This window comes from Papilio xuthus, unplaced genomic scaffold, assembly GCF_000836235.2.
Source record: "Papilio xuthus unplaced genomic scaffold, Pxut_1.1 DF827756.1, whole genome shotgun sequence".
Lineage (NCBI taxonomy): Eukaryota > Metazoa > Arthropoda > Insecta > Lepidoptera > Papilionidae > Papilio > Papilio xuthus.
The window spans coordinates 1,130,787-1,150,119 of record NW_013530893.1 but is presented as its reverse complement, the minus strand read 5'-3'; the positions used below and the strand labels follow the sequence as shown (position 1 = coordinate 1,150,119).

The window sequence follows — 19,333 nt, the reverse complement described above, 5'->3', positions numbered from 1 at the left end:
AAATTGTTGAACGCTTTCAAATAAAACATAAAATCTTCATATTGCTTTTTTATTTTGTTTTATGGCAATTTAGGTTATAAACTTTTTTTAGTTGAATTATTTTAATAGTAATAAGGTTTGATATAAAAATATAAATTCTTTTTTCATATATTAACACGAATTGCCAGTATTTATTTTTTCTTTACTTGCCTTTTAATTTTGATGGCAATGATATTAATTGTCAAAATAAATATTATATAATATGAGTATTTAGATTTTTTTTTAAATATTTACAAGCAAAAATAAGGCAAGGAAAATTAATACAGTTAATTTTGTATATTTATTTTATACTTACTTAATTTTGTAGTCAGCGGTATTTTCAATGGAGGGTGTCCTAGATGAACAAAAATGTAGAATTAAAATCTTTTTACATTTTTACACTTTATTATGAGTTTCAATCAATGTTTTATTGTAGATTAAGGTCGAATATAAGCGATCACTTATTTATTTCCTAATTAAGCGAATACATAGTATATATGTAATAGACTCAGATTTATTAAGTGAGCCATTTAGTAAAGATTTAGTAAGATACACAAAGCAACTCTATATTTAACCTTTTAACGGTTTTAATATAAAAAAAACCGAGTCATTATTATAAACTAGCTGTCGACCGCGACTCCGTTCACGCGGATTAAAAAAAAACTTAATAGCCTATGTGCGTCAAGGCTATGTTCTACATCTATGCCAAATTTCAACCAGATCCATGTTCTGGAGATACCTTCAAACAAATATCCATCCATTTAAACATTAGCTATGAGTAAGATTCAACAGTAAGATTGCAAATAAACTGCGATAGTCCATTGCTCAGTCGTTACAATATCCCTTCTGAAATTGGTGTGGTAGCCGGGGGCTCTTCCGCGCTTCACAGCGCCCTAATGACTAATTTGCCCCCTAATTGCCCTTGTACCAACCCCCGAATGGGGGATCGTTTTATTTATAGACTACACCCACAGAGTATATAGATGTTTGTATAACTTTGAACGTTTAAAACTTTAACAAAGAGTTTTGATACCTTTTTTAATTTTATTTTATTTATCATTAAAATTGTCTTGCAGTTTGACAGTTGGTTTTTATTTGTTTACTACAAGTTAATGGTAAAAATTGGCTTTGTTTTAGTGTTTCGCATTAGCTTTTATAAATTGCATTTAGCGAAACCTAGATGTAATTTATAATAAATTTGAGCTAATTTTAATTACAGAGTTGTAATCGACCCTGACGTCGGCGGCTCAGAGGTTAAGCACTTGACTTGTAATCTGCAAGTCCTGGGGTCATCCCGCTGTATACCAATGTACCAATTTACATGTGTACATTTATCCGACTTTCTTGCGGTGAAGTGACTTCTTACATGATGATGCAACCTACACATATCTTTGAAGAAATTCAATGTGTGAAGTCAACCCGCACTGGATTTGGATGAATTTTACTGAGTAAATCTACTTCTATGATTTTCTTATCTATACTAATATTATAAAGAGGAATGTTTTGCATTTTGCACTTTTTATGTAACTAGTAAACTCAAAAACTACTTGATCGATATCAAGAATTGTTATGCCATTATATAGCTACACTAATACTGAGTAAGATAGGCTATATATCTTCATTACTAGATTTTTTTTATTTACGCGCAAATATAGTACTGCAATGCAAAGATTATCAACTGGTTCATAGTGACATCTATAAGGAAATTAAAAAAAACGTAGACTCCCGCGACATCTATTGTATTTTTGTAAAAATTAAAAGAGACTTTCATTAATAATTCAAGTTGTTGCCAATAGATGGCGTTGAAACAAACTGTCTCAGTATAGAAATGTTATAGCCACGGAGAAAATAATTTAAATGTACTATATTCCGGATTTCTTCTATTGAATAGTCATGAGATGAGCTAAGAGGGTTTTTTACAATAATAAAAGTAACAATTTGTTCAAAATACTTTATTTTTCAACATTACGTATAAAACGTTCTCACCGCAACTATTTAAACATCATATATATGCTACTCGTTATACAGAGATAATAAAAATTGGACTTTTCAAATGTACATATACCCCGTACGTACACATACAGTTTACATTTTCATTCCATTGTCGAATCTATACACAAGTACATAAGGTTCAATTTTCAGTCACTCATACAATCACAAGATCCACGTTAGATCAATTCCAATTTTAAAAATTGTCTTTATTAACAAAATTTAATATGCAATTTAATTTATACCTTAATACTATTTAGTTAAGACATACTTTACAACATAAAAAATGACAAACAAAATGAGGTACAGCAAATATAGACTTTATTTTCTAAGCATTTAAGTATATATTCACAAAATAGCACTCATCCAACTATATTGGAAGATCGAAACTTATAAACGAAATTAATATTATCCGACAAACTTATCTGAACCCACGAGTGGCGCTGCTTTCGCAGGATTGCATAGAAAGTAATATAAAAGCAAATTTTTATTTTGCAATGATGGCGCTAGTGAGCTATTAAAATTTAGTGTCGCAATTGTCCACCCGTTTAGACAACTTTGTCGGTTAAAATTACTAAAAAATATTTCAAAGCCATGAGTATTTGCTAATAATGGTAAAATATGTACTGAATTTAATAAAGTTTGCATTCAGAAAAAACTGACTTTTCATATCTAAATGCTGGTTTTCGACGCTGAATATAACTTAAAAAATAGGTAGTAAATTTTAAAGTAGTGGCAACACAGGAGCATTTTCTGACAGCTGTCACTTTTGACAGTTCTGGATGTATTAATTTTTATTATTTTTTTCTTTTAGATATAAAATTTGTCCTATTTTATCATTAGTTAGGACTTTAAAGCATAGTCAATGTAAATGTTTGAGAACTCGGTTTTTAATTAATTATTGGGAATTTTACGCTTAAATTTTATGTTATTGTCTTAATAGTATTATTTTTTTTTTTACTTCTTAAATACAAAACGATTTTGATTTACACCAATGATTTTTTTTTAATTTAAAACGTTTGCAGCATAGAAATGTTTTTTTAAAGCATGATGGCTACCTTAAGTTAAATAGCGGATATTAAAAAGAAAATGAAAACTAAAAAATTCAAACTTAAATTTAACTAAAAATAAATATCATCACAACGAAAAAAAACACAATATCATTCAGTAACATTGACTAGTCTTTACATTTATCTAAGGAAACGAAAAATTTATTGCAAATATGAATATTCAATTGGCAACATTGGTGAACATTGAACATTATGAATATTGCCACACTAAAAACTTACCAAATGTTACATAAATACAGGAGTTCTAAGCACACAAGTATTCAAATATCCTACCAATTTAGTAGCATCGCAAGTTATTGGCAACACAGTTTTTATACAGATCATAATTACAAAACTTAGCTATGGTTTATAAATTGCAAAAAAATAGTTTTAATAGCTTTATATCTTTACTTTATGGACGCGTTTATCTGAAATGTAGGAATTAACAGCGCTTACCTAAATTAATGCCTTAAGAATATAAATTTTCCTAACCATAGATATATAGCCTATAAATACGAGTGTTTTTTACAAGTTTAATGTTCTAAATTTCATTTTTTATTTATATGACAACACTGGGAGCATAAACCTATACTTTTGAAGGCAAGTTGAAGTCCTTTATTTGCCCCACTTTTATTTCTTTTTTTGGATTTTGTTCCATAGTTTATTTATGACTAAACATATATTGCCTACAATTTCCCTGCTTTATCGTTTTATAAGACTAAAATAAGCCAAAGGCCCATAACTAATGCCAGAGTATTACAAAAATATTTTTTGTTTTTTTTTTTTCATTTTTGACAACACAAAAAAAATATTTTTTTTTTCGTAAGCATTTTCTTTAATTTGCGCACTCTATTCGTATTGATTTATAAACTCTGTAGACAGAATTTTATTTCATTTTTATAAAAGCTACCAAATGGTAACTTTTATTACCAATTATTAGGGTAACCTCACAAAATAAGTGCTTTGAAGCAACCAAGTCAAGTCTTTTAACCGACTTCAAAAAGGGGGAGGTTCTCAATTCTTCTGCACATTTTTGTTATATTTACAATATTTTTAATTAAAAAAAAAAGAAAAATAAAGAAACAAAAGTAGCATTTATTTTCAACAAAGTTGTGTTATATTGTCATAAATATTACAAGTCGAATATGACAATATTATGACATTTTCATATTAAAATTTTAATATTTTCAATATTATAACAGTCTTTTCAATTCTTTTTAACCTAATGCAGATTGCTAATTAAAAAAAAATCGTGTGCACTTTTTTTAATTTCATTGACATTTATAGTTTTTTTATTTTTATTTTTTTACAAAATAGCAAAAGCGTAAATCTTTTAAAAAATTGTATGTTATATTAATTAGTGCCTATATATTAATGGTAAATGGTATATATCGTATTAAAAATTGTCTTTTATGTATTTTTAATGTTTTCATATAAATGGTCTGTCTGTTTGTGAATAGTCCATCAACAAATATGTACTTTTCTAGCGAAATTTTAACAAATCAAATCCATTTTTTTTTCGCAATGTATCAAAACTTTCATAGAATCAATATATTGTATATGCACTTATAAAATACTAAAAACCTGTGTGCTTATAATTCCGTACATACCATTCAAATTCATGTATGACAAATACATTAAAAATAAGAAAAGTGTTTCCCAAACTGTTTGAAAAATATTAACAATAATTCACAATTAAAAAATTGCTATTTTTTTTTAAATATTGTTTCGATGACCAAAAAAATTTATTCGAAAGTTTGGGAGCCACTGAACAGTACAAATGCCGATTCAAAACAACAAATATTGCATTTGAAAAAATATATAACATTTGGCACAAAATGGAAGTAAATCGAAAGAAATTGCTATAAATACAAGATTTATAATTTTTTTTTATTTAATTCGCCTCCATATGATGAAAGATTACTACTAAATAGTTAGAATAACAGTGTTTTAAGATAATAGGTAACATTCAGTAGTTAATATTAAGTATTGGTTATTTAAACTATGACTTATCAATGCTGGTAATATGTTTTACACAATTCCAGTCCAGTGTTCCAATGATCACTGGAAAGAAGTAAAACTACATCAAAACGTATACCGTAGCTACAGTGTGGCTTTACATTTTTCCAGTTGAAAACCAGAGATTGATTCATCCACTGGACTGGAATAATGTAATGGACATTGAAGTACAATGAACACCAATTTATTAACAAATACGGTAATGTAAATTTGTTCTTTGTTTTTTTTTGTAACAAAAAATGAGTTTGATTTCATACGAATGATAATTCAATAGAAATATAATTCACTCGGCAATCTGCATTAATATAAGAGGTAGCGTTAACAAAAATTATACATAAATGTACGCGTATGAGAAAAAAAAACATAAAATAATATTTACAAAACGTAAATTCAACTAAACTGTGACAAACAATGTACTAAACATAATTTAACTAAAGACATAGGTACATCGTGTGAGCAAAATCAACACCGGAACAAAGTCTCTTTACATCACAATGAAATGTCAATCTGACAGTTGTCAACATTGCACTAAAAGCCCGCGCAATCCGGCTGTCACTTTGACAGGCGAAGATTTGACATATGCCCGCGGATTTCAGGCAAAGGTCAAGTGAATGTCAAGCCACTGATTCATCGTGACGTTTTTTATCGCCCTTGCGCTGATTTAGTTTCTTTTTCACGTCCAATAGCATTTGTTCGAAGGACATGTCGTCATTACGACGCGCGGGCAACGCCGCCTGCCCCAGAAATGCGCTCTCTGAATATTTAGCCTCCAGGCCATCTGTTAAAACATTTCATAATTTAGAATTTTGATATTGCAACATCATAAAAAGAAGAATTATAATCGAATCCAAAGACCAATATAAAAGTTAATTATTTTTTTCTAATAAAATAAGTAGTACAAGAAAAAGTATTTATTAGGATCCATAAAAATAGTTTATAAATTGTTGATTTTTTTTTTAAATAATTATATTATTTTTATAAATTGAAACAATAAGAAAATGACCAGATTGAATTCCTTGTCTTATAAACTAGCGTGGCTTTAGCCTGAGCTGGCTAGATTCAAAAAAACGTGTTTATCTCTTAGTTCAATATCAAATTTTATCTAATCTGCTACTAAGATTGTTAACTCACAGCCGGCAGTTAAATTTAACATGTACATAAGTCACGTACAGTAATTTCTCGATTTTTATCAGTTACTATTACAATGAAAACTATCGGTTAAATATAAAGAGCGTCAGTAGCTCAGGGGTTAAGTATTGACTTGTAACTGCAGGTCTTTGGTTCGAATCCCGCCATGTACCAATGTGTTTTTTCATTTTGATTTACATATGTACATTTATCCGACATTCTTACGGTGAAAGAAAACATAGTGATGCTGCACATATCTGAGAAGAAATTCAAAGATATGTGTGAAGTCAACCCGCACTTGGTTAGTGTGGTTGACTATGGCCTGATCACCCTCAACTTAGGGTAGACTCTGAGCTCTTTAGTAGGGACGTATAATGAGCTGATGATGATAAAGATATAAGTGTATTTACTAACAAATTAATATTTTTATACCTCTCACTGTGGATTTCTAAGTCCATAATCTCCGTTCAAAACATATTGTTATCTCTGTTTTGTCTAAGATGAAAGACAGGGATAAAGATATATTTTATGCAGATATTTTCGTGTCAGAAATCCAAGGTCAATTGGCTTTCGTTTAAATATTATTCCAATGTATAAAAGTACATAACAATTCATGGAAAATAATCAATATATATAGATTATATTATCAATAGAAATTCACGTGTTTAAAACTATACGTAATATATTTATCTATTTGCAATTTATTATCAAAACATATTTGATAACACATCGTTACTTGTAAAAAGTATTTTTTAGACATTTTAAGAAAGAAAAACATGTATTTTTTTTTACAGTATATATTATTAAGCGTTTTGGATCGCAATATTACGCCCTATACTTGATATGAGAGGGTAATACTTGTGCTAAAACCCTGAATTAACCTCATATTTCCTTTATTTTTAAAAAATCCCCGACACTTTAAAAAATATAAGAGTGAGGGATGACCTTTATTATATGCTTGCATACACAAGGTTTGAATTGGTCTTCTTGAAAGAATATAGAGAAAGAAAATAAGAAGTCCGGTCATAGTGGATACGTTGCAATATTGAAAATATAATATTTGAGATTAAATTTATGAATTTTAGTTTGCTTGTTCAGCCATGACATGCCCACTGCTGGACATAGGCCACCATATCGTTGCTATCCGTGAATTTTAATTTAATAAAATATTTGTTTTCTTTCTTTGCGTATTAATTAACTTACTAAATCAAACGTCATTTTACCCGAACTTCCCCTAAATATCTGACAACTTCAAAGATAAAAAAAGACAGATGGCTGTAACTTAAGCACGACAAAGTATAATTTAATAAAATCTGAATAACTTACCCAAGTCAGAGTATGTCTGCCTGCAGAATGCTCTGCGGCCTCCGAAGCCGACGTCATATTGTGGGAAGGTGGCAGCTGCTTCCACGGCAGACCACGCGTCTCGTGACTTACGGTACGTCACAAAACCGTACCTAGACCTATATACACACAAATATGTTATATATATAAAAATAAATTGCTATTCGTTAGTCTCGCTAAAACTCGAGAACGGCTGAACGGATTTATCTTATCTTGGTATTGAAATGTTCGTGAAGGTCTAGGAAAGGTGAGAAAAAATCAAATAATTGCCGGCGTTAGAGTAGGGCTACCGCCCAGGGCGTTGGTCAAAAAGGGCCACCATAGGAGATATCAGTCTGACTTAATCCTGTTAACCCGACCAAAGGCGTCTAAAACAAGACGGGCGTCGTAGGAATTTCGCCCAGGGCTATAGTAAAACAAAAAAGGCGTTGTGGAAATTTCGCCCAGGGCCATAGTAAAACAAGACGGGCGTCGTGGAAATTTCGCCCAGGGCCATAGAAGGACAAGACGGGCGTCGTAGAAATTTCTCCCAAGGCTCTAGCAAAGCTGAAACTGTCACTTAATTTGGTAGAATATACTGACCCGTCATCCTTAGTGTGTATCCTGACTTCAGTGATCGGACCGAATTTGCTGAACAAGGCGCGAAGTGCGGCTTTGCTTAAATCCTTTTCCAGTTTGCCCACAAATACTATACGACGTTCTTCCACTGGTGTGTTGTTCTCCCTAGAAATAGTTTCCTAGGGTTTAGTAATCATTTTGCGATAGATGGCGTTGTTATTAAAATAGAACTGTGTTTCTTATAACGGCCGCTAGGATTGTACGTCTCTCTCTTACGTAGTGGCTTTATGTATGACTCTCTCTTTCTCTCTTACGGCAATAAAATGCGTTTTTTATATTTTTATGTATGTAAACTTCTCTAGATGTGAATAATATAAGAATGAATCTAGAAAAAGTAACTTACCCATCTTCAGAACTGTATGATCTTCTGTAATTGTTAGTGAACGTCTTCTCCTTCCTGAAGGATGTACTGGAAACTCGAGACTTGACAGAATCCTCAGAGGAACTACTACTGCTGGACGAAGACGACGAACTACTGCTATTAAGGAAACATACGATTAACATAACTTACATGAAAATCTACCTTAATTACACTAAAACTACTTGTTCGAAAGATCTAATTTAACTAAATTCCTGCAAAAATATAACCAAAATAATAAAAAGATTCATACTTACGACAGTCTTAATTATTTGACCTCACGACTCATTTTTTTTTCGTAATTCGTTTAAAAACACATGCATACGTTTATACATACCTAGTGGACGATTCGGAGCTTTCTGAGACAGTTGGCTTTCGTATTAATGGTGGAGTTAGGGAAATAGGTTTTTTATCAGCAATATTGTTTTCATACTGAGGACTAGGTCTGGTCCTTTTAGCCGGACTTTTTGATCTCTTAGGCTCCGCGTGTTTGGATCTTGAACGAGATCTTTGCCTATATTCACGTCTAGGTGTTGGCGATCTACGTTTACGATAAGGTGATCTTGTACGCGATCGCCTTTTCCTTCTGTATGGAGAATCAGATCTTCTGTATCGCCTATATCTACTTCTGGATCTAGAACGATTCCTACTTGGTGAACGTTTTCTCCTATGCCCACGAGATGTCGACCTAGATCTTCGATATTTGAAATCGTATCTATCTCTTGAATTCGATCGCTTATCTTTCGTATGCGACGCGATATTTTCTCTCTTTTCAGATTTTGATTTTATACTTTTTTCATCTATTTTAGCGATTTTATTATCAATCTTCGTACGATCCGGACTACTTTCACTGGACATTGACATGTCACTGTCGTTTCTCTTTCTATTCGTGGACGGTTCCTCTTTAGGACTGGCAACTTTTTCTGGTGTTACTATTTTAGATTTATTCATTTTAGGCATAGGATTCGTTTGAATCGCTATACTTAAAGCACTAGGTTTTGTTCTTTGCTTTTCTAAATGTAATATTATCTTGTCCTCTCCATGTTCTGCTTGAACGTCATATTCTCGTATAATGAACGTCTTGGGTGCTTTAAAACTGTTTTTCTTTTCTATTCCATTAGATTTAGCTTTATGGTCTCCGTTATTCGATGCCAAAACGGTAACTTCGGGTGCTTTTTTCATAACAACATCCTGTATACTAGCAAACAACGAGTTGCTAGATATTTTTGTTTCGACTTGTTTTTCTACACTTTTCAAAGTAGCTGTTATATCTTTATATCTGTCTTGGTTTAATTTTATGTCTTTATTGTCTTCAATTTGACTTTTATCTTTTTGAACAGTATCAAAGATATTGTGCTTAAGAACGTGATCTGGTTTCTTGATTTTAAAATTTATCGTTGATTTTATATCTGTTGGAGGTTGTGCCTTCTTTTCATTTACAATTTCTAATTCGATTTTCTTAAACACTTCCTCGTCTGTATTAGTTCCAATACTAACTACGACTATTTCATCGTAGTCGCTTAATTGTGGCACTTTCTCAACCACTAATGGTACTGGAAGGATATCAGTTGCCATGCCAGCAATCTTCATCATCTCGGCTTCACTAATCAGAGGTTGTAACTCCAAATTCTCTACTTTAGGTATTTTACTCATTACGATATCTTCATCCCTTTTTCTTATAGCTTCAGCTTTTTGTTTTTTATTATTCATCAATATTTTTCTAGATGCCTCCCTAATTGGATCAAAGATTTTCTTAGGAGCTTCTAAATCAGTTTTTGGAAGACAATTTAAGCCTGGATTTGCAGGAATCTGACTTGTTGTAGATTTTACAATTTTAGCAATATCTGGAATTGGCATATCTGGGAATATTGACTCTGGACTGACAGTCGCTGAACTATTGTTAGAAGTAGCCCCTCTCCTTAGTTTATATTCTTGTAGATTTAGTTTCTTCTTCTTCTGTGGTTGTTCCATTTCAATTTTAGTAAAGTCCTCTGACAAATTAAACTGTGTGGAATCTTCATCGTGAGATCTTTTCTCTGTTTTTACATCGATCGTATTCGGCATAAGAACATCCTGTTTGTTACTAAATAGTGCTGCATAAAAATGTTCTGGTTTAGTTTCTTCTTTTATACTTATCCTAGTATTATGTACGTCATTATTTACAATTTCGTTTTTATTAGTATCTACACTCCCGATTACTTTAACGGTATTATTTTTAACATTAGTTTTGTCGCTTACAACATTTACCGATTTAATTTTTTCATTTTTTTTATCTTTTTTATAGTCTTTATCATCACAGTTTTTAATGATTACTTCAGATTTATTTTTTATAGTTAACTTAATGCTACCATTAGAACTTTGACTACTAGGATTATCACTTGCTTTACAAGCATTTTTAACAATCACAGAATCGTTGCTTTTACCAAAACTCGTATCATTAGCACTACGCACTGGTGATGTTTTCTTGCGACAAGTCGATGGAACCGTTGCTTTTATAGGTTGTTTTACAACGGATTTTTTTAATTTGACATCATTATCATCACTGGAACGAAGATTTGTAGCTTTCTTCGTTTTAGTATTGTTACATTTATCACTCTCTTCATCGCTACTCAAATGGTAGACTATTTTCTTATTCTTGCATGATCTATGTCTAGAATTTAAAATTCTATTATTACTCGATAAAACTTCTGGTTTTAACAGACTCTGTCCCTGTTTCAAACTGAGATTGTAACGTTTTTTAGACGAACAGTAATCGTGATCGGAACGAACTGGACTTGGTGAACGTCTGACGGCTGTATTTATTGAAGTCGGCATCTGTAATAATGTAAATCTAGAATAATTCCTCCATTAAACTATCCTAGATTTTAGTTGTAATAAAAGGACCAAAACTTACCATGATTTTTCTCATTTTGTTCTTATTCAGTTGTAAAGCAGCATCTTGTAGTCGCATACCATTAGTTAAAGCATTGCAAGATTTAACTTTTTGTTCATTTATTTTGATCGTTGATTTTTTTGCTTTAATGTCAGAATCGATCGGTTTAAAGTGAGTTTTCGCATTATTTGCTTCAAATATTGGATTAACAGTTTCGTTGCAAGATTCAACATCTACAAAATCATCTATTTCCACTTTAAGTTCATTTTCTTTTTTAACTGGAGATTTTTCTATACAGAATTCTAATACATTTGGAATTGGTGTAGATGAATTGGTTCTAGATAACTTCATTGGTGGTATATCGTCGATATTAGTAATAGAAGTATCGATTGATCCATCTATTTCCATATCTTGTGGATTAAAATCGTCTTCTGTTTTCATTGTGTTCAGATTATTGTTCTGTGGTGTTTTATTTGTTATCAAAAAGCTATTAACATCTTCATCAGTTAACGTACGTGGAATGTCATCACTTTTAGAACTGTTGGCAGACTTATCTTTGTCACTATCAAATGTTATGTCTGTTAAATCAAGATTAAGATCTTCGAAACTCATGCAAGTCTTAGCATCGATGTCCATGCAAATACTATGCATTGGTGAATGTGGTACAGAACATGATTTCTGTGCATGCTTATATTTGGTATCACTTATATCTGAGAATAGAAATTTTTTTATATCATCAACATTTCTAAACATTCTTGGCATATTATTACCGCGCATATCCAAAACTGCTTCAGCTATAGGTACTTCGTCTGATTGATCTTGTACATCTATCGAATCTTGATTTATTTCGTCTTTAACATTTTGCGTTTCAAATATATCTGTTATTATCGGTGTTACTTTAGGTATGTGGAATGCTGATGATATTGATTGCTTTTTATTTAATAAATCATCTATATTAGCTATACTTTGAACGTTCTGTTCCGTTTCAATTTGTATAGGAGTTAATACACGTTTTGTTTCTTTGATAAAATATTCATCAACATCTTTAACAACAGGTTCATCTTTTACATCCAGTATATTCTTATCTTTTGTATCTTTAATGAAATATTCATCGACATTTGAAACTACTGGTGTATCTAAAGTGATACCTAAACTGTCATGACTTGTACCAGATGTTTCGCTATCATTATCAGATGATTCATTCGTGTCTTGAATGTTATCCACTTTATCCTCTGCATCTGATTCATCAGAGTTATCTTGTATACAAAAATCATTCTGTTCATCTTCTTCTGATGACGCTTCAAGATCGAAATCTGGATGTACAGCATACACTTGGATAACATCATAATCAGCGCCTTCAACTAATGAACAGTTATCAATACTTAATTGTTCTATATGACTAACATCTAGTGCTGTTCTGTCTAGACCTTCATTGTCCTGTACATTGTCTTCCTCCTCAGAACTTGAGTCTTGACTTGATTGTTCAGTAACACACTGTTAACATAAAGATATATTAAAGAAAAATTCAACATTTAGTTAATTTTACATTGAAAAAGAATTACTAACATTTACATTTTTACTATTATTCCATACTTGACCCTGATTTTCCTGTGGCTGCCAATATTCTGCCTCATTGCTTCCCTCTTCGTACTGATCGGTTTGTTGCTCCTGTGTATATTCCGGACTGTTCTGTTGACAGCTGCTTTCAGAAGATAGTGATTCACTTGTGGACCGCAGTATCTTATGACCGATTGAACGGAAACGTGGTTGATGGTACATATTCAGAATATGCGACTCCATATCTGAAATTAATAACAATTATGTATACTTTCGCATACAATTTAGGATTAAATAATGAAAAATTAAAAAATGAAAAATGAAAAATGATTTATTAATAAGCTTTTACTAAATAGTTACAAATATCTAGACTAAAACATCAGAAACATGTCAAAATGTTTATCACACTTTTTTGTTATATAGGCTTTTATTTACAACTAGCTGACGCCCGCGACTGCGCCCGCGCGAAATTAAAAATAAGACTTAATTAGTAGCCTATGTGTTCTTCTAGACTTTTCTACATCTATGCCAAATTTCATTGAGATCTATGAAGCCGTTGTGGAGATACCTTCTAACAAACATCCATCCATCTAAACATTCACATTTATAATATTAGTAAGATGACATATGTTGGTCAAAATATAATTGTTAAGTGAATCAAAAAACTGCAGAATAAGTATTTTATTGCTGATTACTGCAAAACAAAGTAGCACAATATTGTTATACTTAAACAAAATACCTTGTGTAATACACCTAAAAACTTTGTAATTTATACAATTAATAATAAGTCATATTTTTCTGTATATCCGCAAGATGGGACTTTAATGGAAGGTAGCTCATGTATGCAACATAAGTTAGTCTGCTTCCTAAGTGGAGTATAACCGCTATATAATTAATATTACTTGTAACCATATGGTGGGAATCAAACTCACAACAGTTTGATCTGTAGTCTATGCCCATCTTACTAATGTTATAAATTCGAATTTTTAGATAAATGGATAGATGGATGTTTGTTTGAAGGTATTATATCTCCAGAACAGCCGAAAGGATCTCAATGAAATTTGGCATACAAATATATATTATGAAAGAACACCTACTAATTATGTTTTTTTTTTAATTCCGCGCGGTCGGAATCGCGTGCGGCAGCTAATAAATAAATAATTTAATTTTAATCACAGCCAAATAGAATTTTATAACTGGCCAGTATAAAAATAATAAATGATTAAAAAAATTTGACATCATGACAAACATGTGTTTTGTGTCAAATTGACAAAATGAAGTGTATCAAATAAAGACTGAAAAAAATATAAAAACAAACAAAAAAACAATAAGGTATGTATAATAGATAAATTGATAATTGTACACACAGACTTAGTCCGAGGAAAGGATTAAAAACTCTTTTAAATATTCGGCACAATAGTAATTTCACATAAGTCTCCACAGCCACAAAACATGTATAAAAACATAATTTCATCTGTCTTATTCTCTTAAAAAAAAATAGTGATTTGACAGAAAAAGCACTACCTACAAGAATGTAGAACAGTTCACTTTTCTTTAGTAAAATCTATCAAATTGCAACAGAATTTATATACCATCACAAACAAAACATTTCAGCCGACTTTAAAAGGGCCTCAAATGAGCTCAATATTGTTATAATACAAACAACAAATAATTATGTGAGTGTAGCAATTTTAATTTATAACTAGCTGTCGCCCGCGACTCCATCCGCGCGGAATAAAATAGATAGTAGCCTAAATCTCAGAGCTACTGAATATGTATATAAAATTTCATAAAAATCTTACAAATCGGAGGAGGTAAATAACATTGTATCATAAGATTTTTACGTAAATCATCTCATTAAGCTTAAATAATAAACATATAAGTACATAAACTGTTCCTAAGTACTGTTATGACAATGCTATAGTTAAATCGGTCTGACACCTGCAGCTAATTTGATACTTTGCAAACTTGCATTTAAGTACTTGGAAGATATTCTTTAAAGACATTTGATATGGAACATTCTTTGAAAACATTATTATTAACAGTCACCTATGAACAGTGCTTACATTTCACTATATACTCTAAAGGTACACGTACATTGGCCCGTATCGGACGCACCGCAACCTAGATAAGCAAGAGCCCACGGAACCGCAATATTTTTCTCACTTATTCTTTTGTCTTAACCAAGTTTCGTACTTATGGAGGTTGTACATTAGAACTGAACACTGATGGATTGCTTGTTGTTAAATGCGGTCTTTCGATGCGGGTGGCTTGTATAATCAAAGCAAACTAAAATCCGTTGCGGTCCGTACGTGCGGTGCGTCCTGCGCAGGCGCATACAATTAACGCATACCTTTACTGCCATTTTAATTGGGATTTAATGGTTCCTAATGTTTATTTTGTATGAAATATCAATATTAGCAAGACTTCTTAAGTAGAGCATTTGTTTTATGACAAAAACATATCAAAAATTATCTAGATTTTTAAAATATATAAGAACTAGTTCATACTACACCCATTGTTAATATGCTGATATTAAAATACACAGTAAATATATCATATCAGCATTTCATGTATTGTAACATAGTAACAGCCTATATACTTTGTATAAATACCACAATATTTATAAGACTTCCTTTGTCTCTAATAATCTATATATTACCAAAAAATTAATAAAAATGTCAAACATTATCGATGCAAACATAATAACAATATTTAAAATTTGAGTATATCAAATTGTAATAAATTTCAAAGCATAAAAAAAATAATAACATATGTAACAATTGTTCAGATAAATTATATGGTTAATTCTAATACAGATTCTAGCCATTCCAGTAAATTACATTAATAACAATGTTTTTACGGGTCATAATCTTAAAACAAACCTATTTTAACACTAATACCAAGGCAACAGAAGTTCGTAAAAATATTAATTGCCCATATCAACAATAAAAGAGTTTAAATATTAACAATATAGTGAAAATCTATTAAAAACAACATTAAAGTGACCAGTATTAATCATGTAACAACTTTCAGTTGTTTTAACCAATATTGTAGGGTTTATAAGCCTTTTACAAGCTAAGATTTTGTCATGTGCATCAATTTTCTACTTTAGAATTGAATCTGGATAAGCAAGAAACCTCTGAACAAGAGCCATTATGCAATTCCGATGGACAACCTCAATAAGCATGAATCTCAGAATAGAGAGAATAAGTGAGAAAAATATTCCAGTACCTCGGACTGTTGCTTATCCAGGTTCAATTGTTATGAAATGATTCTAAGATAAATTACTTTTACGAGCAAATAGAAATTGTTTTCAATGTGTTTATTCAATATTCATATTTGGTCTGACCTATGCCAATATGTTATCTGTATTTTACAATAAACATGTTGCATCAATTTGTACTTATATGTTGCAATAATTTAATCCTAAATTATTCAACATATGTTGTAGCAAAAAGGCTTTTTGTATGATACAACTAGCAATCCCCCACACTCCATCCACACGGAATTAGAAAAAAAAATTAATAAGCAGCCTATGTACTCTTCTGGACTATTTACTACATCTATGCTAAATTTCAGCGAGATCTGTTCTGCCGTTCTGCAGATACTTTCAAACAAACATCCATACATCTAAATATTCACATTTATAATATTAGTATGATCTTTCTACTTACTATATCGAGTATGTTTTAAGTAAGAATTTCACACAATTAGATGTGCTCCAATTGCAGTAAAAATACATAGCAAAATACTATTATAGTGTTACCAATAACTGTAAACATAAATTTCATCAAAATAATATAGAACTTTAGTAATCTTGCTAACATTAAAAATACGAATGTATGGATGGATGTTTGTTTCAAGGTATTTCCAGAATGATTGTATGGATTCCGCTAAATTTGGCATAGATGTAGAACATAGCATGGAAGAACACATATGCTAGTAATTAAGTTTTAAATACCGCGCCGGAGTCGCGGGCGACAACTAATACAAATTAAATAGAGATAGAAAATGGTTACCATATGTTTAAAATGTAAGATCACTTTTATACTATAATCAAACACTTTAAATTTATAATTCAGCCACATTTTTAAACACTAACACTTATTAAAGTTTAAATTTTTAATACCACCACGCATTATTAAACATTTTTAACCGCAACATTACCATGCATGTGTCGTGTGTTCATTGTTATTTTCTTAACTGTCAAAATGCAAAAACAACCCCAAAACCGACAAATAATAATAGCGAATTTCAACTTTTAAAGCTAAAGCGGCACTATTTAGTACTCCTTATTGCATTTGCTCTACTAAAGATAACGGTTAAACGTTCAATCGTAAAAAGCTGCACAAAAAATAAGCTCAAACTCGTATAGGTTAGGTGTGCCGACTGTTCTCAATAATTAAGCGAGAATAGAATTATTAGCTAAAAAAATAATAAATCTAGCACATCCGCAATTATAATTATGTTTTGCATATAATCTTTTAATTTGCAAGTAATTATATAAAACAAAATAAACATTAGGTCAGTGACAAAACGCGCGCTAACCTAACCTTGATAGCGAAAAAAGGCACCTACAAGTTTCTAGTTCAAGGTCCCATGAAAAAACTGAAAAGTCACATGAAGCCGTTACACAAACAAATCTGAAATATCATTGCAACCCGCACAAGAATCTATTTTAAGACAAACAACAGACGAAAAAAGCACTAACCTTTTACAACCTCAAGTGACGGCTATATCCATGTAATTCGAATTTTATGTAATTCCTGTATATACCACAATCACACCACTGGAAGCAAACACTATAATTATTTTTCGACACTTTCAGGCACAATTCAGTCCATATTTTAACACTATAATCTTTAAAAAATTAACACTTTTCATGAAACATCACATGCTACAAACTTCACGCACGACAGACGACAGCAAAAATTGGAATCTCATTGTTGCCATTGCCATTATAATAACTACAAAAATAAAGTATTTTTCAAGTAAAATTTTTTTTGTTACTTCATAATCTAAAGATTTGAATAAATCCGGATTTAGAATAGATATTTATTTAATGGTTCTTTCATAAAATAACGGTCATAACAAAGTTACCAAATTATGATTTAGAAAGCGCCACTGAGGTTGTACTTATAAACTGTTTATAAGCTCGTGAAATGATAAAAAAATTCGTACGATTTACATTAAATAATCCCTTTGCCGTTTATATTACAGATGTTAAAAAATAATTTCACACGTGTTGAATTTTAATATAATAACTTATAAGAGCGTGCTCGAAAATAAAAGAATTATGCGCGTTGGTATTGCTTAGTTTATTTTTAAAACCCATACATTTTATTTCCGTCCCTCGAGGTGTCACTGTAACGACTATAATAAAATAAATTCATACGCTCTGTATGTCATATTTACGTAGTTATATTTAATAATCCCTCCCAGCTTTTAACACAGTTGAAATTGAATATGTAGCTGTCCTGTTGATTTTGTTCAAGTCGTAGTAATACTCAACTTAATCTTAATATCAGCTTAAAGAAAAAAAATCATCAAAAATTAAATAACTGTTGTCGTTTGTCGCTTTAATTAAACTTTTCAAAAATTTCAAAAAGTAAGGCAATTGCAAACTTTTTAATCAGCAATATTCTTTTGCCTTTTTTTATAATTCTGCCAGGATTACAAAACCAAGGAGGTTGAAAAACTCATTGGCTTCACTTAATATTAAAAAATATAACCTTTAAATCTATGAATCAATTAATTCACAGATGTCGCGTAAAGAAATGTCAGAGAGCGGGGAAACTCTAGCAGTGATTAGAGAAGAGCAGCTGTCACCAACTTCTTCATCAGTAAAGTTAGACGCTAATGTACAGAAGTACAACGTACAATCAACACCACGATGTAAATGTCTCACACAGAAGAATAAACAAATATCTAAAGATGAAGTCGATGAATTACTGAAAGAGCAAGAAGAGAGTCTAAGAGAAGAATATGAAAGAAGATTAGATCGAGAGATTCAAAGTTTAAAGGAAAGATTTGATTTTATCTTGGAGTAAGTAAATACATACTACCGTCACTTATATTTTAAATAGATCATTGTCCAATTCACATATACATTATGAAATTCGTATTAACAATTTACAAAATTTAATAAACTTATGGAAACAAATATTTTTATTGTATTATCTGCGACAGAAATGAACAGATACGTACATCTTATATGCTATGCGAAGCTCACAGGGAGAGGAAAGAAAAGATCAGCGCGCTACAAACCCAGCTCGAGTGTAAGAACCTTGCGGGGTTGATGTACGTCCTTTGTTCAGAGAGGAGAAAGAGCAAGCTGGAGAAGATGCAGATGGCACAAGGTTATACGCTTTACGAAAG

At 31.1% G+C, this 19,333-nt stretch overlaps 2 protein-coding genes across 6 annotated transcripts in view; one reads left to right on the top strand and one right to left on the bottom strand.

The window, feature by feature from the left end:
• Positions 1–4,373: 4,373 nt before the first annotated feature.
• On the bottom strand, positions 4,374–17,880 carry srl (PGC-1 family member spargel). Of its 5 annotated transcripts, none has more exons than XM_013310091.1 (8): positions 17,123–17,271; positions 12,962–13,197; positions 11,417–12,889; positions 8,861–11,337; positions 8,509–8,640; positions 8,130–8,270; positions 7,530–7,666; positions 4,374–5,853 (listed from the first exon to the last, which is right to left on the bottom strand). In XM_013310091.1, the coding sequence occupies exons 1-8, from the start codon at positions 17,142–17,144 to the stop codon at positions 5,690–5,692; spliced, it is 4,782 nt and encodes a 1,593-aa protein (XP_013165545.1). In that variant the 5' UTR covers positions 17,145–17,271; the 3' UTR covers positions 4,374–5,689. The 5 variants fall into 5 exon arrangements, with proteins under 5 accessions (XP_013165545.1, XP_013165547.1, XP_013165548.1 ...); XM_013310093.1 differs by having other exon boundaries at positions 8,509–8,643; positions 12,968–13,197; positions 17,123–17,270; XM_013310094.1 differs by lacking the exon at positions 17,123–17,271 and adding an exon at positions 17,667–17,880 and having other exon boundaries at positions 4,375–5,853; positions 8,509–8,643.
• The window catches only part of LOC106116314 (uncharacterized), a 12,605-nt gene continuing 7,479 nt past the window's right edge, over positions 14,208–19,333 (top strand). Inside the window, exons 1-3 of the mRNA XM_013310096.1 lie at positions 14,208–14,284; positions 18,718–19,001; positions 19,145–19,314. Coding sequence (XP_013165550.1) covers positions 18,718–19,001; positions 19,145–19,314 — 454 coding nt within the window. The 5' untranslated portion in view covers positions 14,208–14,284. The remainder of the gene's footprint in view (positions 14,285–18,717; positions 19,002–19,144; positions 19,315–19,333) is intronic.